The 24,850-nt window shown below is 42.9% G+C and overlaps 1 protein-coding gene across 4 annotated transcripts in view; it reads right to left on the minus strand.

Moving 5' to 3' along the window:
* PRKDC (protein kinase, DNA-activated, catalytic subunit) overlaps positions 1 to 24,850 on the minus strand; it is a 186,397-nt gene that overhangs the window by 108,200 nt on the left and 53,347 nt on the right. For all 4 annotated transcript variants that reach the window (XM_055116536.2, XM_055116534.2, XM_055116535.2 and 1 more), the window contains exons 26-37: positions 23,185 to 23,292; positions 20,886 to 21,112; positions 18,680 to 18,774; positions 16,773 to 16,872; positions 15,464 to 15,597; positions 11,432 to 11,680; positions 8,556 to 8,779; positions 7,320 to 7,528; positions 6,824 to 6,956; positions 5,853 to 6,011; positions 4,250 to 4,453; positions 219 to 404 (exon numbers count right to left, since the gene is read on the minus strand). In XM_055116536.2, coding sequence (XP_054972511.2) covers positions 219 to 404; positions 4,250 to 4,453; positions 5,853 to 6,011; positions 6,824 to 6,956; positions 7,320 to 7,528; positions 8,556 to 8,779; positions 11,432 to 11,680; positions 15,464 to 15,597; positions 16,773 to 16,872; positions 18,680 to 18,774; positions 20,886 to 21,112; positions 23,185 to 23,292 — 2,028 coding nt within the window. The remainder of the gene's footprint in view (positions 1 to 218; positions 405 to 4,249; positions 4,454 to 5,852; positions 6,012 to 6,823; positions 6,957 to 7,319; positions 7,529 to 8,555; positions 8,780 to 11,431; positions 11,681 to 15,463; positions 15,598 to 16,772; positions 16,873 to 18,679; positions 18,775 to 20,885; positions 21,113 to 23,184; positions 23,293 to 24,850) is intronic.

The raw sequence follows: 24,850 nt of genomic DNA on the forward strand, positions 1-24,850 counted from the left end.
GCAAAGGTACTTTAAAAAGATATAGCATAAGAAATAGTAAGTCTAATAAATAATGGAAAAAGTTTAAAAAGGTAAATATAAGCAACCATCCTGTCAAAATATTTTCTTATTTGTCAAACCAATGAGCTTTTGGAGCAACCTCCATCAAATTTTAAAGACACAAGTTACAGAGTTCAGAAGAATAAACATGACTGCTTTTTAAAGGAATATCAAAATACCTGTAAAATTTTTGCCAGTAAGGCCAGCACTGCCATTTTAGTTTCGAGAGGGGAATCTTTGGCCCACCATGAATCACACTTCTTCCAGTGTTGCAGAATTGTAGTCGCAAGTTTCAGTCCTTGGTGTTTCTGGCTTGCTCGCTCCCTGAAGCTCTGGTCTAACATGCCGTTCAAAACGGCACTCACCTGAGACAATTTCGTTGTGAGTGAAGAAAAATTCTTAATTTTGAGAATGACAGAAAACAAAATTTACCTTTATTTCAAAGCTATTCTTGGAAAATAAATAAGCTATTTCTATAATAGATGTTTATCTACTTCAAAACTCCTCGAGTTTGATTTGAGGTACACTTTAACCATAGTTTTTCCACAGAAAGTACAGGGTGGCCTTAGCTATGTCATCAGGCTCATCTAGCTTCTTCTGGCTTTCCTAGTCTGCGCAGTCTAGGAAAAAGGAGTCAGCTCTCTTCTGTCACCACCACCACCACTGTACATGCATGCACAAGCACACATAGGTGTACACACACAGGCACACAAATATGCACATATGCACAAATGCACACTTCCTGTCCCACCACTGTACATGCATGCACAAGCACACAGATGTACACACATAAGCAAACATGCACCCAAGCACATACTTCCGGTTCCACCACCACCATACAGGCACACACTAGCACACACAGGTGTACACACACAAGCAAACATGCACACACGCAAACGCACACTTCTTGTTCAACTACCATCATACATGCACACCCACATTTCCTGTCTCACCACCACTCCCGCAACAGAGTGACAGGCTAATTTTGGTCAGATTAACATGCACTATTCCTGTCATTCTGACTATGCAAACATTTTTCACAGATGTTCCAAGTAGAAACAATGCTTTTCCCTTTTTGCACATTTTGTACTCTCTGAAGCTAACCTTGTTTGCTTTCATTGCTCTTTTCAATGTGTCTGTCATTAATTCGTCATCAAACTCTCCCAAGTTATGAAATTGCTGCAAGCCCTCTAAGCCTATCAGGTCTATCTGCCCCATTTCTGTGGCAACTCAGCTCTTGATCTGCAATGCTGGTGCTGGACCTGGTGCTGGGCCATCCACGCCTCTGTGTGGGGCCGACATACTGTATCCAGCACCTTCCCGTCTTGGCTCACTGCCTGATCACTCTCTACCCAGCAGCATCGTGATGAGAGTGCACAGGGACCTCTTGGGGATCTGGCATGTCTAAAACATCTGTATTCCACTCTCACATAATGGATAATCCAGCTGGATTCAGAACTCTAGGCTGAAGATTTCTCTTATGAACTATGGAAGAAATCTGGTTCAAGTCTTGCAATGTCCACACTGCCACTGAGAAGACATATGTCATTCAATTTCTAGATCCTTTCACACATAACTGCTTTTTCTCCAGTGGAAACCTGAGAATCTTTTATTGTAGTGAAACCCCACGGTTCTGAATTCTCAAGAAATGTGCTCCACGTGGAGCTGTTTCTGTGCACCATGCTGGACACTCCATGGCCCTCTTCTACCTGGAAACTCAAAGCCTTTGCTTCTGGGCTCCTCTGGAGCTGTGTCCTCAGCAAATGCCACTCCTGACCCCTGCCCTCCGGAGCCAAGGCCCTGCTGCTCAACCTCATGCATGAATCCCTAGTCTCCTCCTCTTTTCTCTCGTGTTTTCTGTTTTGTCTTTCACTCTACTCTCTGTGAGAGTTACTCAAGTTTACCTTCCAAACTCATTTCATTTTTAATTTCTGATGCCTATGCTTAATTCCCAAGAGACCTTTTTGTTCTCTGATGTTCATTCTCCATAGCAATTCTTATTTCACAGTTTTGTCTCTCATCTTTCAGTTTTTTTTCTCCACCTTACATTTCCATGTCACTGAACAGGCCTTGCCACAGTTGCCTGTGTCCTGCTACGCCCTCTGGCGTCCCTTTCCTCAGGTGCCTGAGCCCCTGGGCTGCCGGCTCACAGGTATCACCCGCCTGGAAGCGCTGTGCAGCGTGCAGGGCTCGCTGGTGGGGAGGATCACTGTCACTGACCCAGCTGGCTATGATGCCTGCATCTTTATTTTCTCTTAGGGCTTGTCAGGATATTCTGGTGCCCTGCCAAGGGCAGATGCTGAACTGAAAGTATTCAGAGGGAAAGGGCAGACAGCCTGAAAGTCTAGAATTTAGGTAGGTTAGTACTTAACTTTCCTCTTTTCCTGATGGTATCCACATATTCAGCCACGCCAGAGCCCCCCAGTCTGGAGGTCTCTATCCTCTCCAGGGAGTCACTGCCTCCTGCCTTCTCCTCAAGTGGGGAGGAGACCCCCAGCAGCAGAGACAGGAGGCTGCCCTGCAGGGGAGAGCTGGCCTTTGCCCAATCCTCTCTTCTCAGCCTCTGCTCACCCCTGCTCCCATGTCTGCCCTGCTGGGGCTCAGCATGTGTGGACCCCAACTTCCGAAGGCTGCATCACCTCGCAGCTATCTCAAACTCTGCACGCAGTCTGCCACACCTGTCCTTTTGATTTACAACTCTTGTCACTCTTGGAAGTCCTTTTCTCTGTGTCCTTTGAGATTGTAGAGGTGTTTTAAAAATCTCATTCTGTTACTTTAGAGGTATTTAGGGAAGGAATAGAGGTCAAACGCGTATGTTTTTTCTATCATTTCCATCAGAGGTCATAGTTTACGAAATCAGAATGTTAAATCTGAGTGTCATCTACTACGATTTCTAATTTTAAAGAATACAAATTCCTACTGCAATCTACCACAAAAGATTCCCCTACAACAGAAAAGCACTGTTTGCAATAAAAGCTCAACTTAGGAAATCATGTACTCTCCCTTAAAATGGTCATATCAACAGTTAACAGTTTCTGTCCACAGAACAAGTTAAATTTCAAAATCCCAGAGGTTTAGCAAACGAAAGTCAACTATATATTAAATACTGATCTCCAGAGAGTCAATGTGAGGGAGAAAGGGGGACACAGCAGGAACATGCCAGAAATGATAACTCAGCATCGAAGCCACGAGAGAACTCTGAGAACAGAGAGGTCTACCGGGGTGCAGAGACCTGCCTGCAGCTGGTATGAATGCAAAGCCAGCTCTGGGCCCCAGGACAGGTTTGTAAGCTCCAAAGCCACATCTTGGCAAATGTCAATACCCTGCATAGCTGTGCCTTATAATATTTAGGCTTAGAAATTTGCAAAGCATAAGGGAATAGAAAAAACAATCAATGTTTTAACATCCAATAACACTCATTAGCTATTTCTTACTTTTTTGAGACAGAGTCCCGCTTCATTACTCAGGCTGGAGTGCAGTGGGCATGATCTCAGCTCACTGCAACCTCCGCCTCTCAGGTTCAAGCAATTCTCCTGCCTCAGCCTCCTGAGTAGCTGGGATTACAGGCGCACACCACCATGCCTGGCTAATTTTTTGTATTTTTAGTAGAGACAAGGTTTTGCCATGTTCGCCAGGCTGGGCTTGAATTCCTGACCTCTGGTGATCCGCTCACCTCCACCTCCCAAAGTGCTGGGATTACAGGCATGAGCCACCATGCCTGGCCTAATATTCATTAACTATTGATAAGGGGTATGTTTTGGGTTTTTCTGAGTTTGTTAAAAGCAAGAGCTTTCAACCTTATAGGAAAAAGTCTTGTCATACTTTAATGAAATATTTCAGGAATGTGGCAACCCTTTTATAAGGATTATATAAGAAAATATTGACCGGGTGCAGTGGCTCACGCCTGTAATCCCAGCACTTCGGGAGGCCAAACTGGGCAGATCACGAGGTCAGGAGTTCAAGACCAGCCTTGCCAACATAGTGAAACTCCGTCTCTACTAAAAATACAAAAAATTAGCTAGGTGTGGTGGCGGGTGCCTGTAATCCCAGCTACTCGGGAGGCTGAGGCAGGAGAATCGCTTCAATCTGGGATGCAGAGGTTGCAGTCAGCAGAGATCGTGCCACTGCACTCCAGCCTGGGCGACAGTGCAAGACTCTGTCTCAAACAAACAAACAAAAAAACAGTTTATTTAAAGGGAAATTTTGTTACCATTTTGGGATTATCCACTGAAGACTGCATGAGCTCCAATACAGCAAGATCCAGATTTTTCAATAATTCCGTGTTGATCGTTTCTGAGAACAAGCTATAGAAATACTCCCCATGGGAGAAGTGGATGACGCTGCCCTGTGAGCTGCCCAAGGACGCCGTGGACAGCACCGCTGGGTTCAGGAGAAGACTCACAAGGCGCTCACACTGGGAAAAAGAAAGGAGAAGTACCATAACTGGGGCACATCTTTACATGGCACAGAAAGACCCTTGGGCAACTGATAACTTTGAAATTGGAAAATGACACAGGTCTAAAAAGAGCCTGATATGTGAAGCCTGGATTCAAGCTGAAATTGTATATATTTCAACTAGCCTCCATTTTCTAGGTTTCATTTTGGGAAAGAAATCTTCCTTGACCCATATTTCTTCCAAATGTCCAAAAGTCTTGTTGTTGTGTTTTATTTTTTGAGACAGGTTCTCGGGCTGTTGCCCAGGCTGGAGTACAGTGGCGCGATCTCGGCTCACTGCAAACCTCCACCTCCTAGGTTCAAGCAATTCTCCGGCCTCAGCACCCCCGAGTATCTGGAATTACAAGTGCGTTCTACCACACCTGGCTAATTTTTGTATTTTTAGTAGAGACAGCATTTCACCATGTAGTTCAGGCTGGTCTCGAACTCCTGACCTCAAGCAATTCACCCGCCTTGGCCTCTCAAAGTGCTAGGATTACAAGCAATAAGCCACCCTGCCCAGCCTTGTTGTTTTTTAAAGACAGGGTGTCACTCTGTTGCCCAGGCTGGAGTGCAGTGGCATGATCATGACTCACTACAGCCTTGACTTCCTGGGCTCAAGCGATCTTCCCACCTCAGCCTCCTGAGTAGCTGGGACTACAAGCATGTGCCACCACACCTGGCTAATTTTTTAAATTTTTTTGTAGAAACAGGGTCTCGCTATGTTGTCCAGGATGGTCTCAAACTCCTGGGCTCAAGCCATCTGCCTACCCCAGTGTTGTTGCTTTGAGGATAGTCTATTAAGGGTGAGTATTTTTAGACAATTTAAATATGTAATTGTTTACATTAATTGGACAAAGGGGTGAAAAAGGGGTTTCTGCTACAGAAGAAAGAAAGTTGGGATGGAGTGAACACAGAGGGCTGGCTGCAGATTTCAGCTACAGCAGGGACTATTTAAGGCCAGCCCTGCATGGTTCAAAGAGCCATGAGAATATTTTTTTGGAGACTCTGGTTCCTCTGGGATTATCCTTCAGAGGCCCTCCCAATCATCCATGTGAAGGACCACCAAGGAGAGGAGAAGAGGCCACATGTCAACATGACTCAGCTTCATAATCACAAAACGTTCTCTAGCTAATTCCTTTTGGAAACAAAGTGGGATAGACAAAACCTCTATTTAAAAAGAATGTTGTTCTATTCCTTTTTTTTTTTTTTTAACTATTGAGAAAATAATCTTTTAGAAAGTTGGCTCATGCAAATCATACAATACTTGTCCAGCTAAAACCTTACTACCCAAATTCCACAGTTTCTAGAGACACCTGCAAGTGACATATGTATTTCTATTATTAGGGGAGTGCAGCATGCAGAGGCATTTTTCCTACCAGTCCTCCAAAAGCAAAGGCTAACTCCAGAAGTCCGCTGGCCAGCTGCTTACAACTGAGGTCTAGAGAAGGCAGACACTGTCTCTCATCTCCAGGGGCAATGCCTTTATAAACCAGGGAAAGAAGTTCTGTGCCAACAGAATGATGCAAATCTGTGGACTAAAAGGAAGCCAACACTGAAATGCCTAGCAAAAAGATATTTCTTAGAAAAAAACAACTTCACTCCTCTCATTAAATAAAAAACCCACTTCAGATAGCACTGACAATTACCTTCCAATATTCAGAAAAATTTTAATTCAACTTTGCTTTTGTTGTTCTTGCTATTGTGAGACAGGGTCTTGCTCTGTCGCCCAGGCTGGAGTGCAGTGACACAATCGTGGCTCACTGCAGTCTCAAGCTTCCAAGCTCAAGCAATCCTCCCACCTCAGCCTCCTGAGTAGCTGGGACTACGGGTCCGCGGCACCCACTCCTGGACAATGTTTTTTGTTGTTGTTGTTGTTTTTTAATTGTTTGTAGAGATGAATTCCTGCCATGTTGCCTGGGTCGGTCTCAAACTTCTGGCCTCAAGCAATCCTCCTATCTGAGCCTCCCAAAGTGCTGGGATTACAAGTATGAGCCACTGTATCTGGCTCAACCTTGCTTTCTATGCTAGATTCTTCATTTGTGTTGTCTTGCCACAAAGGCACAACAGCAGTTCCTAAAGTTTTTCAGAAAGCTGCTCTGTAAATACCTAAATGTCCTTTATTTTACTTTCATTTTATATTTATAAATTTTTACATTTGCTTTCATATTTATATTGATATATCATAGATATACAGATACATAATATCTACATGTCTAGAGCAAGTATTTCTATAATTCCCATTTCAGCATGCTCAATACATAAAGGACTTTTAAGAAATAATATAAATAAATACACTAATTATCATACTAAAGCTAAAATAAATGTAAAAACAATAAGTTATAGTTACCTGAGACGGTAATATACTATGCAGAAGCCCAGCTCTGTGAAGCTGTTTACAGGCAGACACAACAGCAGCCAGCCTGCTCCTGTCCACTTGCGCGTCAGGGCCATACAAGTTGACGGCACAAAGCTCCTCAATGCTGGCCATGTGACAAAACAGTAAATTAGGTGAGCTCTGATCTCGTTAAATTATCAAGATACACTGAAAAAAATGTTTGCACTGTTATGAAGCAAACAGAGGCAACATCTAACAGGATCCACACGCACTAAGCTAGCATGGAGATCAAACATGGCGCTAACCATGTCTGAAGTTTGCTTAAGTTTGGTACAGGGAAGGCACTGGTTAAATGTGATTTCTAAACAACTATTGAGGTCACTGGCAGCAAACATTCCACTGATATAAGCCTTCCCTGAGGAAGCAGGAGCAGCTGCAGGAGCACGGCAACATACTAGGGCCTGAAATTCCAGGACAACATGTCCCCGATTGTGACCCAAGTACCCACCTCTGTGCTGTTATTTTCTCTCTCAGATGGGTATCTAGGATATCTTTGTATGGGGACATCTTTAGAGCTTTCATCAGATTCACACAAACATCAGGAAGATGAGCCATAACCTGGACGTCTCCAATGTTGAAACCTACGCTTGCGGGCTCACACAGCGTCTGCACCAGGACTCTCATCAGGTGTGTATTACACAAGTCCTTCTTCAGGAGCTGTAACAGATTGTTTGATAAAAACACTTCGTCAGCCAGCACTTCTATTTTCACCAAAGTGCAGGGCCCACGAGGTTGGGAACTTCTGCCTGACTAAGGGAGAGGTGGGCAGAGTTTCTCTGTAAAACGGGGGCACAGTAAACACTTGAGGTTTGTGGGCTAGACAGTCTCTGCTTCAACTCCTTACGCGTCTGATAAGAAAGCAGCACAGACAACAGGTGGACAGAGGCGCACAGCTATGCTCCTATGTAGCTTTATCTACGGAGCAGGCAGCAGGTGAGGTTGTGTCCATGGACAGGGTTTCCCCGCCCCTGACTCAGGACACTGCTGCATCCCAGGGCCTGGCGTGCCACAGGCACCTGGCAGAGATTCCCTGAATGAACTGACTGGAGTTTGTTTACACAATAAGCCTCATGGATACATCTATAAATATTTGCGAGTGTGTGTTTCCTAAGGTAGATGTTTGATCATAGCATAAAATACAGCATCCAATAAAACAATTAGAAAAAACTATTTTGTATTTTATTCACACAGTGAAACTCTGAAGGACATGCAAAGTTTCATGATTTTCAATAGATCATTCATCATGACGACTGTAGTTAATAACGATGCATTGTAATTTTGCAAATTGCTAAGAAAATAGATTGAAAAGTTCCCATCAGAAAAAATGTTACATATATGAGGTAACAGATACGTTAATTAGCTTGATTTAGCCATACCACAAGGCAGAGCATATCAAAACATCATGCTGTATACCATAAATACAGTTTTTGTCAACTAAAACAAATTGACAAATTGATTTTGACATATAACTCTTCTGACAATGCAAAGTTTTAGAAAAGCCAAAACCTAGCCTTCTCTTCCTGGTTCTTCCCGAGGTCAGGAAAAGCTGGGTTGAGAGGATGAAATATAATAATAATAATAATAATGATAAATTTTTATTAAAAGCCAAAACCCCTTCTAACAGAAACCTTTGAAGTAGTTTTCCAGTACCAAAAACTGACCTCAAATTAACAGAGCAGCCTACCTTCCATCCTTCTGGGGAGGTATTTAGCAGAGTCGTGGTAAACTCCATAATCCGGACCACAACGGTGCATTTGCTGTAGTTGTACCTTTCTCCCTCTTGTGGGCTTGTTCTGTTACCTGCTGCCCCAGTGCCAAAGCACTTTTCTGCTGCTATAATGTCATGCATGGCAATGCTTTCTAAAAAGAAAGCCACTGCTTTCAAAAGTGAAGACTGGGTTTCAGTACCTAGAAGCAATTATATTAAAGTATTAATATATGCTTCCTTTCAACTCCACTAAGATTAACATAAAATTGCTTCTCTAAGTATGATATACGTTCAGCAAAATTTCAAAATTTTTCAAAAGAAACAAACAGCTTAATAATAGCTGAATAAAGTGGCATTTATTTTTTCTCATATCAAAAGGACACATTGATGGAAAGTCAGGTCTTTATTCCCAAACATTACATGTGAGAAGATAAATTAATATGCTCATTTTAAAGGGCAATTTGGCAATTCGTACTAAGTTTTTAAAAATATGCATGCCAATTTCTATCAAATGTTTAAAAACTCATTATGCTTTGATCCAGCACTGAAATTTTAACCTAATGAAATGACTGCAGAATTGCAGAGATGTGGTTGTAAGAATCTTCTTTTTAGCACTGTTATCAATAATGAATGTTATTAATAATGAAAAAATAAAAAATCCTGTCCTTCAAAGGACAGAGACAAATTATGGAGCAGTCTTCAAGCAGGTGTGGACAGGCACCAGTCATCTTATGGAATCAACTTTCAGATCAATCCTCAAACGGGCTTTGTCATAAAACTCGTTTGTCTGAAAACACCCTGGAGCTGGTTCTCCTTTCCCATCTCAGGCTGTTCATCAGGACTCTCCTGCTTAATGAAAGACAGACCCACCCTCACCTCTCTCCAGTCTAACTGTAGTTTATTACTCCAAGGTGCACAGCCCTTTAGAGTGCCAAGGGATGATTTAAAATACTTGTACACTGTTGAAAGAGTAAAGGCAACAATTAAGTAGGAAAGCCTTTTTGTAAGTCTCATGGTTTCTAATTCTTTGTTTCCAATATAATTTAAGGAAAGTCAATCCAAACTGTCAACTGACCTCATTAAAAATAATTTTGATAACATGTATTTTGATGTATTCCAAGAACTGAGATAACTTATATTAAGAATTATTCTCAGCCGGGCGCGGTGGCTCACACCTGTAATCCCAGCACTTTGGGAGGCCAAGGTGGGCGGATCACGAGGTCAGGAGATCGAGACCATCCTGGCTAACACAGTGAAACCCCGTCTCTACTAAAAATACAAAAAATTAGCTGGGCGTGGTGGTGGACACCTGTAGTCCCAGCTACTAGGGAGGCTGAGGCAGGAGAATGGCATGATCCCGGGAGGATGAGCTTGCAGTGAGCCAAGATCGTGCCACTGCACTCCAGCCTGGGCGACGGAGACTCCATTTCAAAAAAGAAAAAAACTAATTATTCTCAAAAACCAACTATCCTTGAATCCAATACAATATTGGATTGTAAGACACACTGCAACCATGGATCTGTTAAATATGGGAAAATGTACATTTTAGAATAAACCAAATATGGCACTTATTTATGTGAACAAGTTTTTTTTGTTTTGGTTTTATTTTCTGAGACGGTGTCACCCAGGCTGGAGTGCTCTGGTGCGATCTCAGCTCACTGCAACCTCCGCCTCTGGGGTTCAAACGATTCTTGTGCCTCAGCCTCCCGAGTAGCTGGGATTAACAGGGACCTGCCACCATGCCTGACTAATTTTTGTATTTTTGGTAGATACGGGATTTCGCCATGTTGGCCAGACTGGTTTCGAACTCCTCACCTCAGGTGATGTGCCCACCTCGGCCTCCCAAAGTGCTGGGATTACAGGTGTGAGCCACCGCGTCCGGCCATGAACAAGTTTTTTTAATACTAAAATCTATACGTACAAAAATAAAACTCCAACCGCATAATTTTACATTTTATGTGTAATAATTACCAAAATTTTTATTATATTTGTTGTTCTGGCAGTAAAAAATGTAATGTGCACTAATAACAAATATAATAGTAACACAGAAGAAAATTTTTTTTGAGACAGGGTCTCACTCTATCGCCCAGGCTAGAGTACAGTGGCACAATCACGGCTCACTGTAGCCTCAACCTTCCAGGCTCAAGCGATCCTCCCACCTCAGACTCCCCAGTAGCTGGGATCACAGATGTGCATCACCACGCCTGACTAACTTTAGTATTTTTTGTACAGATAGTGTCTCGCCGTGTTGCCCAGGCTGGTCTCAACCTCCTGGGCTCAAGTGATCCTCCTGCCTCGGCTTCCCAAAGTGCTGGGATTACAGGAGAGAGCCTCTGCGCCCAGCCAAGGAATCTTTAAATATGTACATCTTTTCATTAAAAAGTCGTAGACAGGGATACAGTAAAATCTTAAGCAAAAAAAACTTAGTACTTTAGGATAAAATCATTTGAAGGGTAGGAAATGAGAATATGAATTCAGGGACTCTGCAAAATTTCCAATAAAGCAGCTATATTTTAAAGCCAATGATACTGTACATAAAACTGCTACAGTATTCATTGTTCATGGAATACGTTTTTTTAAGTAATATTAAGAGTTTTGTGTATTTAAAATGTCAACATTTACAATACACCAGAAAGTGTAACTTTTTCAATTATATAAAGCTATGAGAACACTGTATTTGTCAACTTTGAAGTGTGAAGAAAGGAACCCTTGCAGAGAAGTGACATGAAAGCACGGGCAAGGTGGTGCACAGCACCTACCATCATGTCGCTGGGATTCTGACCTGGCAGAGCCACTGCCCAGGGTGACTCTGGCAGCACGACACACACCAGAATAAGGCAAGGGTGACCTACCTAGGACCTGGAGCGCTCCTACAGTTCTCTCGCCAATGAACGTGTTGTAGCACTCCAGCGCGGCCAGGAGCAGGTCCAGCCAGCATAGCGTGGCCTGCAGGCTGAATGGCCCCCGAAGGTCCAAGAGGGTGGGCTGGGCCAGGATGCCCGAGGGCTGGCCACAGCCACCCCCCTCAAAGGTGTTGATGAGAAAAGAGACACCTTCTTCCTTGAGAACATCTTTCAGCCACAAATTAGGGGATCTGTTGCCTTTAAAAAGAAACAAAATTAAAATGCACACATATACCTACATTTCTTTAATCTAATCTTTGTACCTAAAATTTCAAAATGTTATGGGACAATCTTTTTTCATTTTACTACGCATTCAACTTGTTTCACTGTAATTACTTCCAAGAAGGTATTTCCACCACAGCCATTCTCTTCAGGTTCCTCAAACATTATAAAAATAGTTGGACACCATTTGGAGTAGCTGCATACTAATACTCTTTCCCCTGCCTTTTTATTTAAAAATTATTATTCCTTTAAGTCACAAAACAGCATTTGCAAATGAGAACAATAATATCTACCTCTGGGGCTGTTACAAAAATTAGCTGAATTAAAGTAGTTAATATTTGAACATGTGCTTAGAATAACGTCTACCACACAGTAAGTGCAGTGTTTGTTAAATAAGAGAATCGAATGAGCCGTTTTTTCCAGGAAATTTTCTTTTAAATATTAAACTTCTTCTAAATTAAAAAGATAAATACATAAAACTGCATTTTGTATGCTCTGAGATCAGTAGCACTGAAAATGTCAAATCATTCTGACTCTAATGAAGAATTCAAAACATGTATCTCTGATGTATTAAAAACAGAACATTCAGCCACGGGTGGTGGCTCAGGTCTGTAATCCCAGCACTTTGGGGGGCTGAGATGGGCGGGTCACTTGAGGTCAAGAGTTCATGACCAGCCTGGCCAACATGGTGAAACCCCATCTCTACTAAAAATACAAAAATCAGCCAGGCGTGGTGGTGCGCGCCTGTGATCTCAGCTACTCAGGAGGCTGAGGCAGGAGAATCGCTTAAACGAGGGGGAGGTTGCAGTGAGCCAAGATCACGCCACTGCATTACATCCTCAGCTACAGAGTGAGACTCGGTATAAAAAAAAGAGAGAGAGAACATTTTGTATATTAAGAGGAGGAATATTCTGTAATGTTCTGTTACTTTCACTAAGAAGAGACAAAGAAATGTATAATAATGAGCAAAAAATAAATAGTAAGATATTTAAATTCTACATCAAGAGTGACAGAAGAAAAATGATAGAAAGAAAGGACACAAAAAGGCAGATCGAGAGAGAGCAGACAAGGGTACATCACAAGAAGACAGAGAAGCTGAAGACGCAGACAAGCACGCTTGGGGTTGGGGAGCCTGCCCAGCCCTACTTCTTCCTTGGTCTCCACCGAGGACCTGCTGTCTGTTTCTGGGCCTGGACCACGCTGAGTCTCAGTATTCAGAAGCCGCCAGGAGCTGTCTCTCTTGGACACATGTCAGAGGGACAACCCTGCACCTGTCGTCAAGCCCTACTGATCTGGGTGTTCCTGTACCCAGGACTGCTGCTACACAGTGAGCTAAAGAGACACCTGACACAGACGCTTAAAAACCACTGAAGGAAGCTAGATGCAATGGCTCGTACCTGTAATTCCAGCACTTTGGGAAGCCAAGGCAGGAGGACTGCTTGGGGTCAGGACTCAAGACTAGCCTGGGCAACATATTAATACCAAGACCCTATCTCTACAAAAAAACTTAAAAATGAGCCAGGCCTGGTAGCACATGCCTGTGTTCCCAGCTACTCATGAGGCTGGGGCAGGAGGATCACTTAAGCTCAGTTTATGGCTGCAGTGAACTATAATCATGTCACTGCAACCTACCTAGCCTGGGCAACAGAGTGAGACCCTGTCTCTTAAAAACAAACAGGTGCTGCACACCTGCAGTCCCAGCTACTAAGGAGGTTGAGGCAAGAGGATCACATGAGCCTAGGAGTTCGTGTCCAGCCTGGACAACATAGTGAGACTTTGTCTCTAAAACTGAAAAGGAAAAAAATAAAAGAAAACAAAAATACCCACTGGGGGATAAAGATACCAAAGGAGAAAGGTGGCTACACCCTGCAAGGCCACAGAAGAGATAAATCAAGGAAGGCTCCTTAATGTTATACAAATTACCTGTTGGAAGAAGGGCAAGGCTCACCTACTACCTAGCAGCCTTTGTCCAACAAAACACAATGCTGAGAGGTGGAACTCTATTTAGTTCAGAATACATGAGGTCCGTATCACAGGCAACTGAGAAGAGAACAGCACTAGAAATGCCTGAGATCAGTACAGCTGAGGTCACAAGAAATCCTATGTGCTACCAGAGTCACAGACTCAATGTGAGATAGTGGTCTGCCCATAAGCAGCTCTACCAACATGCTATCAGGGTCTCGGTTTCTACTAAATATAGGAAAAATGCTGCCCACTGCCCTCCAGCCCTTCCCCAGCCACTGGTCCACTCTTCAATGACTAATTTCACAAGGTTGCTGTGAGAATGACTTAACATATTAAAAAAAAAGTTGTTAGCTAAACACATTAAGCAAACTGAAAATGCTAGGCCAGGCGTGGTAGCTCACACCTGCAATCCCAGCACTTTGGGAGGCAGAGGCTGGCAGATTACGAGGTCAGGAGTTTGAGACCACACTGGCCAACATGGTGAAACCCCGTCTCTACTAAAAATACAAAAATTAGCCGGGCGTGGTAGCACACGCCTGTAATCCCAGCTACTCTGGAGGATGAGGCAGGAGAATTGCTTGAACCCAGGGCGCAGAGGCTGCAGTGAGCCAAGATCGTGCCATTGCACTCTAGCCCAGGCGACAGAGCAAGACTCTGTCTCGGGGGAAAAAAATTTTTTTTAAATGCTAATGTTTTTTAAACAATTATCTAAATTAAAACACAGATATACATTTCTATTATACATGTAAAATGATACAGTAAATTTATACTTTATTATTTATATAGCATATATAAAATAATCGAATTCAGTTATAGTATGTATTTATACATACTCTATAGTATATAATATGTAGTATATAACATTATAATATATCCTATAGTATAACAAAATGTAAAGTCCTTTTTAGTTTTAGAAGCCTGGAAATATATAAAGTAACTTTTTTCCTCTTGTTCCATGAAGAAAAAGCCCAGACAGAACTCCACCCCAGGCCAGGTGCAGTGGCTGACGCCTGTAATCCCAGCACTTTGGGAGGACAAGGAGGGTGGATCACGAGGTCAGCAGATCGAGACCATCCTGGCTAACACGGTGAAACCCCGTCTCTACTAAAAATACAAAAAATTAGCCGGACGCGGTGGCGGGTGCCTGTAGTCCCAGCTATTTGGGAGGATGAGGCAAGAGAACGGCGTGAACCCAGGAGGCGGAGCTTGCAGTGAGCTGAGATAGCGCCACTGCAGTCCAGCCTGGGCAAAAGAGCGAGACTCCGTCTCAAAAAAAACAAAAAAAAACAAAAAAAACTCCACCCCAACTTTTGCCAAGGAACCAGCACACCCATCTCACCTGAGGCGCTCTCCACACATGGCACAGGGCTGTGACAGCCCACAATGGGGGAAGGCAGGGCTTGATCTGTCCTGAGCACAGCTTCCCCACTCCCAAGCTATCAAACCTGGGTTTGGACTTAATGGACAAGACTGAGCAATACATTTATTCCTGAGAAACTTGTCATTATTTCAGTCCATAAGCAGTTTAATGGTTTAGTAATTACTGAAAAGCACAGGTTCACTGCTTTCCTTTAATATGATTTGAGATCATTCAGACTTAGGATGCTGGCAATTTCTTATTAATCACATGCTGAAACCGAACTGCATTACCTCATCAACTGTTAATATTCTGAATCTTAACTGAATACCATGTTAACTGCAATGATCACCCAATTACTCAATTCTTCTTTACTTCTTTTAAATGGGATAATAAAGCAAACCGTGGTGAAATTAAAGATATACAGATTACCATACCTGGCAATAAAGGAACGAATTTATAAAAGAGTTCAATGGATTTGTGTCGACATTCTGTCTGGGGCCTCCCACAACGAGCTAAAAGCCACTTGACCAGATCCAATAAACACAATGACGCGGAAGGTGGAAATCCTCTGCACAGAGACAGCATACTGTCATTAGTCCCTCTCCAACATGCAACATTCAGCTACCAAGGCTCTAGAAATCATAAACTCATCTTTATCACACAGATATATGTAGAAATCTCACTAAAAGGCATTCGATTTATTTTTAATGTATTATAATTAGATGCAATCAAAATAACATAGGTGAAATGGGTCCTAAATGCTGCTCATGTTCATTTTCTCATGTGGGGAAAAATTAAAAAGTTCTCCTTAAAAGAACAGCACTAAGTATTTTCATGTTTCCTTTGCAATATACCTTGTAAAGCAGTGCTTCTCAAAGTGTGGTCCCTGGACAGCTGTTCCAACATTACCTGTGCACTTGTTATAAATCCAAATTATCTGGCCCTACCCCAGGGGTACACAGAAATTGAGGGTGGGGCCAGCCCAGCAATCTGTGTTTTAACTAGATCTCCAGGCAATTCTAATGTATGCTAAAGTTAGAACCAATGAACTAAACTGATATCGTAAGTTAATAGTAGAATCTGGAAGAATCAACTTTTAAAACAACTGAGAAAATATTAATAATCCAGTCCACATGGGACTGTGCTTCTCCAGAGTGGCGGTCACTAGCATGGATAACAGATGTCCCCAGATACCCTGCAGAGATCTGGAGGGGCTTATGGAGGGCACTCACCCTACTGGAGAAGGCAACACCACTAGGATGGAATAAGGGCAAAAACTGGAAACCACTGGCCAACATCCCAGCCTTGGTTGGCTCTAGGCAGTTTCATTTCCTAATTTTATAATTCCATGTCTGTCAAAATGTTACTATTTGAACATTCAGTTCATACACTTCAAAATTTATGGAATAATGGTTCATGCATATTCTAGTCAAATCATCCACATCAAAACATGTTCAAAATTAGTGCATATTAAATAAAACGTTTGTTACAAAACTAATTTTCAATTTGTATGTACTATCTCAACCCAGATCAAGTACCTTATACCTTATCCCTTAAACCAAGTATTTTCAAACACAAAGCTTTTTAACGTTTTTGGAAAACGAACTCTTCATACTTCCACACATTCCTTGTTTAGGAAGTAATTCCTTATACTTCCACAGATCCATCCCAGGTTGTCCTTCATTAGCTGTGAATTAGTTTTATGTTGTGGGAAAAGACGGAAAAGGAAGCAAGATCACCTACCGCGGCAAACGTCGTTTCTTTGCTTTATTTAAAGAAACATGCTTCTTTTCAATGATGCGGCATAGGTGATCAATGGCATCACAACACTGTTGAATTGTACCTGTTCTCAAGTACAGAGACATATTTCCAAAGAAGGCATATATAGCTGATTATTATTAAATTTGTATTATAAATGTGTTGGCCTAATTTTTAACTGAAAAGGTAATTTTACTATAGATTTAATATGTTTTCATCCCTAATAATAATAAAATTAGATAAATGATTCACACTGCATATTCAAAAATGAACACAAAACCCATATTTAAGACTGCAGGATAGCATGGTGCGTGCACGCACAAACACACGCACACACTCAGAGCAATGCCATACCTAACTAGAAACTGTACCACCAACACCTCGGCCACCCAAAGCACAGCCTCTCCTAATGGACCTGAGATGGAAGAGACTTTGCAGGTATTACAAAACCCACATACCAGGCCAGAGCCTGTGGACTTCAATGTGGCTATTTTAAAGGGGTGTAAATCCCTTGACCTCCCTTCCTATGCAGGATAAACTACGGTATCGTTTGGTAATACAGCCTCTGGAGAAGTACAACAGAGGTAAGATGGTGAAGTCACTCACAGAAGTCTGGAATTATTTAGGAAAGGAGCCTTATACATCTTATTTTGACCTGTGTCACCATGAAAAAGTTTTCTATGTTTTTTAAATATGTCCGTGATCACAAAAAAAGTTTCACTCGTTGAAAAAATTCACCCATATGGGAAATCAAGATAAACAAAGCAAATTTAAGCAATTTGACAATGAGGACTAAATTTTACACATTTTTGCCCACAGTAGACTATCAACATGAAGGATAACAGAGCTCAGTCTGTCTTTTTAAAAAATAAACAAAGTTGCCGGGCGCAGTGGCTCATGCCTGTAATCCCAGCATTTTGGGAGGCTGAGGCAGGTGGATCACGTAAGGTCAGGAGTTATAGACCAGCCAGGCTAACATGGAGAAACATCTCTACTAAAAATACAAAAATTAGCCGGGCGTGGTGGCAGGTCCCTGTAGTCTCAGCTACTCGGGAGGCTGAGGCAGGAGAATCGCTTGAACCCAGGAGGCGGAGGTTGCAGTGAGCTGAGATCGCGCCACTGCACTCCAGCCTGGGTGACAAGAGCAAAACCTCATCACAAAAAATAAACAAATAAAATAAAATAAGTCAAGACCCGTATCGTGATAAAGTCCTGCCACAGCTGTGTGGCCGTCTCAGTTAATGACACGCCTGAGCCTCTGTGCCCCAACTACATCATGTGCTGGGACCAACGGGGAGTTAAGAAGTCTTCTAGCTCAACAACTCTATGTAGTTCCTAATAACTTCTTGCATAGAATTTAATTGTAATCATTTATTACTCTCTTAGCTATTTTAGCCTACTTCTGACTTAATATCTTTATAATATTCCTTCATCATGGATGAAACAACTTTATCACAGTCCTGTAATGAGACCCACTTTCTACTTTCTAAATGATCACGAGTGAGTGCAGAGGCACTGACCACATCTCAGTGGTTACCACATCCAGTTTCTTCAGCACCATATCTGCACATTTTCATGTTCTGTCATCATAGCATCATAGTGTCTGACTGGCTTCGTTGTCTCCCCTGCCCTGGGCAGGATATGCAACCAACCAGGGTCAACCTCAATGGCCACCAGGAGTATATGGTGAGTCAAAGAGAATGAGGGCATGAAAAAATTATTAACAAGCTGGATTTGAGGCACTGAAGGGGCTTCTCTTCTCTTCACATTTATTAATTTATAGAACTCTTGGGAAAAAAAAAACCTTATAAGAGAATCACACGAGCCTTAACTCCTCACTGGGGAAACTCTTCAGACCTGTAACGCACACAGAACACTGAAGCAAAACGTACCTAAGGACTTCTCATCTGCATGTGCTAAGGCCAGACTCTCCATGTATATCACCAAGGCTTCAAACACAAACTGTTCCACCAGAGACTCTTCTTCCCTGTAAAATAAAGAATAGGAAACCTCACCTAAGAAAACAATAAAGCAGAAAGGACAAAGAAAAGAAGGAATGGAATTAAAGAAGGCACACATTAATTAAATTTGTTTTTTGTGGCCGGGTGCGGTGGCTCACGCCTGTAATCCCAGCACTTTGGGAGGCTGAGGCGGGTGGATCACGAGGTCAGGAGATCGAGACCACAGTGAAACCCCGTCTCTACTAAAAATACAAAAAATTAGCTGGGCACGGTGGCAGGCGCCTGTAGCCCCAGCTACTCGGGAGGCTGAGGCAGGAGAATGGCATGAACCCGGGAGGTGGAGCTTGCAGTGAGCCGAGATCCTGCCACTGCACTCCAGCCTGGGCAACAGAGCAAGACTCCAGCTCAAAAAAAAAAAAAAAAAAAAAATTGTTTTTTTGTTGTTGTTTTTTTAAAGGCTCAGCTGGGTGTGGTGGCGCATGCCTATAAAGATCACTTGAGCCCTGGAGTTCGAGACCAGCCTGGGCAACAAAGTGACACCCTGTCTCTACAAAAAATTAAAAAAAAAAAATTAGTTGGGTGCAGTGGTGCACACCTGTGGTCCCAGCTACCTGGGAGGCTGAGGCAGGAGGACCACTTGAGCTCAGGAGGTTGAGGTTGAGTCATGATCCCCCCACTGCACTCCAGCCTGAGCAACAGAGCAAGACCCTGTCTCAGACAAAAAAAAGGGCGGGGGCGGGGGGCTCTGTCTTAAAACATGAAACAGGTGCAGTGGCTCACACCTGTAATCCTAGAACTTTGGGAGGCTGAGGCACGGATCACCTGAGGTCAGGAGTTCAAGACCAGCCTGACTAACATGGTGAAACCCAGTCTCTACTAAAAACACAAAAATTAGCCATGCGTAGTGGTGGGCGCCTGTAATCCCACCTACTTGGAAGACTGAGGCAGGCAAATCGCTTGAACCTGGGAAGCAGAGGTTGCAGTGAGCCGAGATCGCGCCACTGCACTCCAGCCTGGGTGACAGAGCAAGACTCCGTCTCCAAAAACAAAAACAAAAAAAAAAAAAAAAAAAGAAAAACCATGAAACAACCTAAAACACTTCTCAAAGATACTTCCTCAAGAGCAGACTAGAGGAAAGCTACATGAACCAAAGAGGCAGCACACGCTCTGTTTCCACACAAGTGCCTCTGTCCCTTGCGTCTGCAGAACTGCTCATTTGCCTATGTGGCTAATTATTATCTATGTGTCCTTCTGAAATGTAACCCTCACGAAGGGCTGTATCGTTATACCTCCAACACAGACACAGGTCTGGCACATCATTTTTTTTTCTTCATCTTTTAAGTTCAGGGGTACATGTGCAGGATGTGAGGTTACACAGGTAAATGTGGTACACAATATTCCTAATAAGGAATGCTGGATGAATGAATGAACACCACTACCTTAGGTCAGTGACCACTTGTCTTTTACCTTGGACCTCTGAAATGGCCTGTTCACTGGTGTCCCAGTCTTCAGTCTACTCAGACCCACTCTCTACACAGCTACCAGCAAGTGGATTTTAGGAGGAAATCTAAATGCATCTCTCCCTGCACCCACTACTCCACAGATCCTCTGTCACTAGCGGTGACCTACGCTCCTTACTACAGCAAGCAGAGCCCTCCTCGCCAGCCTCACGACACCTGCCTCCAAACCTCAAAGGACTTTATCGCCTCAGACACCTTCCTATTTCTTATCTCTACCCCCCCACCACCCACTAACTTTGATCTAAAATGCCTTGGCTGACTTCCATTTATCCTTCAAGTCTCATCTCCAATATAAACCCTAGCAAGAGGCCACAGCAAACCTGCTCACCCTGGATCAGCTACTCCTCCTCTGTGCACCCAAAGCCCCTGTATATGTGTCTTTTGTTGCATTTCCAAAATGGCTGAGACAGTGTTTACATGCATTTCTCAGCAGTTTCCAAGCTTCTGGAGTGCAAACTGAATTTTAATTCACTTTTTAATTTCCAGAAGACAGCACAGCATCCAGCACATAATTACTTACTAAATGCAGGAAATATGACACACGGATACACAGAGTGAAACTCCAAGTCACTTTTCAAAACCACAAGTTTCTCTTCTCTGTTGTGTAGCTTACAAACCTGAATTCCCTGTAGATATTATTAAAGGCAAGTGATGCTCCCAGCCTCTTGAAAGCATTGGGGTGAAGCGCAAGGCTATAAAGTCGCTTGAAAAGCGATTTGGTGTTTACTGGACTCTTCTCCTGCTGCTGTGGTGTGATTTGCTTAATGGACCATTTAAGGAATTCTCGAATACACCGACCACAAAAATCTCTTAAAGTACTGTCAACAGGGTCCACAATTCCATCCTGAAACAAAACAAAGAGACCTTGATTGTACTAATTTTTATAACCACTGACAACTGAATACCCTTGGTCTATCTCTGAGCATAACTAAAGTATGTTAAAAATTAATTTATAGCACTAGTCAAGAAAAAAATAAACATTAGTAAAACCAATCTCCATAGTGTATCCAGAATCTAGGCTTGAATAACTATTTCCTTCTGATATAATGAAAACATTTTCTTTTAAACAAATTAATAAACTGAAAAGCCATGAAGAGGGGAGAGAAAACTTTAATTATAACAAAACAATCTTTCCCTTCCCTGAAAAAAAAGAAAATGGCTATATCCTAAGAATTCCAGAGGAATTCTGATTGTTGATTTTACCCCATAACAGCTTTTGAGACACTTTGCATATTGAAGTCAAAGAGAATAAGACCCTTTGAAGTTCCAAAGAAACTGTACTGCTCCATAAAGGAAAATCCTATGGAGGCATTAAGAGCAGACCCCATAAAGGCCCTGCCGAAAACAGCTATGGACATTTGACCAACGACCACACAGAGATGTATTCTACTTTATGCTTTGTTGCCTTCTAGTCATGACGCTGTCTCAGATCTACAAAGGAAAAGTTTAACTTGAAAACGTACACTCAACAATGAATTAAGAGAGTTCTGCCTAACACTTCCAGTTATCTGCTACATACAAAATCCTTTCTTGCAGAGGTAATTAGAATCCAAAAAGGTAACACAAGCCATGGTAATGGGAGGAGAGGGTGCTTCCTGCTTTTCAGAGCAGAGGTCACCAGCGCCAAGTGGTGATGCAGGGAACAGCAGCTCTCACCAGGAAACCCACGGCCCTCCTTCACTTGAGTGCTGTGCTACCGAGTTCATGCTGCTTCTTTACCTTTTCTTTCCTCAACTATCTCGTTTTACTTATCAGATTTCTTTCTTAATCTCTTACTTAATCTACCTTCAAGGATCAAAAGGGAGAAAAGAAACAGAAAACAACTAAAATAAAAACTTTTTAACAGAAACATTATAATGAAAACATCTGAATGTAAATAAGCCATAAATTAACTTTAACTAACTGTATTTATTATAGGTAGGATTCACTGGTAGACACTGCAGGGAATTAAACTACAGGTTTAATTATGTCACCACCCTAACGAATGTTCAGTCACTCTCCCCTACCCGTAACATGACTAAGAAAGATCACACTCAGAGTACACTGCCAGCAGCATAACCAGGGCTGTGCAGGAGACATAAACTTATTTGCACAGGTTCAAAATTTATAGTAAAATAAGCATCAAAAAAAACTACAATTTAGCTGGCCTCACTGCCTCTGCCCTCAGTGAGCTGGCGACCAAATTCTAAGACAATGCTTCTCCGTGTCAGGAGAGTTCTGTGTAAAAGGTGAACTGCTGTTTCCAGGGCCCTTTAGTTATTGAATCTGAGTATAGGAGAAAATGGGATATACTCAGAAATTCTTCTTATTCTTTGTTTTTGAGACAGAGTCTCACTCTGTCGCCCAGACTGGAGTGCAGTAGCGCAATCTCAGCTCACTGCAACCTTTGTTTCCCAGGTTGAAGCAATTCTCATGCCTAAGCCACCTGGCGAGCTGGCACTACAGGTGTGTAACACTATGCCAGCTAATTTTTCTATTTTTAGTAGAGACAGGGTTTCTCCATGTTGGCCTGGTTGGTTTCCAACTCCTGGGCTCATGCAATCTGCATGCCTCGGCCTCCCAAAGTGTTGGATTACAGGCGTGAGCCACTGTGCCTGGCTCACTGCCAAGGTGGGCGGATCACTTGAGGTCAGGACTAAGACCAGCCTGGCCAACAAAGTGAAACGCTGTCTCTGATTGAAATACAAAAAATTAGGCAGGCATGGTGGTGTGCACCTGTAGTCCCAGCTATTCAGGAGGCTGAGACAGGAGAATTGCTTGATCCTGGGAGGCGCAGGTTGCAGTGAGCCAAGATCGTGCCACTGCATTCCAGCCTGGGCGACGGAGCAAGACTGTCTCAAAAACATAAATAAATAAAGAAACATCAAATACAACTAATCGATGGGAGTAAGAGGAAAAGAATCAACTATTACTTACCAATATAGCTTCTAGTAAGGCGACAGTATCCTGACTTTCAAATTTCTTGTTATTAGTGAACCAGTGAATCAGCTGCATAACTAGTGGCTCATACAGTTGCCTTGTCACCTGAAGAAACAATACCATTAAAGTTAATTCCCTTCATGTTAAAGAAATGTTATGCTGTAAAGGGTTCCATTTAAATGCCATTTGCAGTATAAAATTAAGTAATACTACTACCATGGTTGTATTAGTTTCCTTTTTTAGTTCAGGCTCAAGCGGTCCCCTCCCACCTCAGCCTCCAGAATAGCTAGGACTACAGGCATGTACCACCACACCCAGTTAACTTAAAATTTTTTTTTGTAGAGACAGGGTTTCACTGTGTTGCCTAGGTTGGCCTTGAACTCCTGGCCTCAAGTGATCCTCCTGCCTCAGCCTCCCAACGTGCAGGGATTACAGGTATGAGCCACCATCCCCAGCCCCATTAGTTTCCTTTTCCAGTTAAATTCCATGATGAAGAGTCCAGCAAAGAAAAATATGCAACAAAAGCTCATTGTTCCTCTGATTGGGAGGGCAATTTAGGATACATATTGTTGGCTTTGTAATACTCATCTTTATTCATTTGATCTTGAACGTGCACACAAGATATCCTGGATTACAGACAATCTAGTCGCTATTCAACTATTGTACAAAGCAAATAACAACCCTGTGGTTCCCCACAGCCTAACTGTCTCCCCTTGTGGTGACAAAATGAAACCCAATCAATGTCCTATATACACAAATTCAAAGCCAGTACCACAGGGGAGGAACATAGAAAAACAGATTTAATCTGTTTATATACAGGACAAAGAGGAAGCTGCCTCTCCCACTGCTGCCAAAAGGAGGGAGGAAAACCTCTATGGAGATGGGATGAAAAGGATCCTAGGTCTAATCTTCTGGAACATAAATAAAGCCTCTCCAGGGGCCAGGTAGCCCCGTGCTCCCTGGCTTTGTAAAATCCAAGATGTCTCCAGGTCTGGGCTCCTCCCTTATGACAAGTAAATCCATACCCAAGAAGGCAGAGCTCCTGTCTTCCTGGAGGCTTGGAAGTGTAACCTAGTGGCCTGGTGGAGGTGTGACCATGTGGCCATCTTGGAGCAAAAAGAGAAGTGGATCAGAGCAATTAGCTAGACAAACTGCTACAGATCTAACCCTCATTATACATGAGAGTAAAATGCTGGCCAGGTGCAGTGGTTCATGCCCATAATCCCAGCATTTTGAGAGGCCAAGTCGGGAGGGTCTTTTGAAGCCACTTCAAGACCATCCTGGGCAACATAGGAAGACTTTGTCTCTCAAAAAATTATTTTTTAACTAGCTAGGCACGGTGGTGCATGCCTGTAGTCCCAGCTACTCAGGAGGCTGAGATGGGTGGATGGCTTGGGCCCAGGAGGTGGAGGCTTTAGGGAACTATGACTGCACTACTGCACTCCAGCATGAGTGACAGAGGGACACCGTGTCTAAAAAAAAAATTAAAATGGCCAGACACGATGTAATCCCAGCACTTTGGGAGGCTGAGGAGGGCAGATCACTTGAGGTCAGGAGTTTGTGACCACTCTGGCCAAAACAGTGAAACCTCTTCACTAATAAAAATCCAAAAATTAGCCGGGTGTGGTGGTGGTCGCCTGTAACCCCAGCTACTTGGGAGGCT

The sequence above is a fragment of the Pan paniscus genome, chromosome 7 (genome assembly GCF_029289425.2).
Source record: "Pan paniscus chromosome 7, NHGRI_mPanPan1-v2.0_pri, whole genome shotgun sequence".
Classification (NCBI taxonomy): domain Eukaryota; kingdom Metazoa; phylum Chordata; class Mammalia; order Primates; family Hominidae; genus Pan; species Pan paniscus.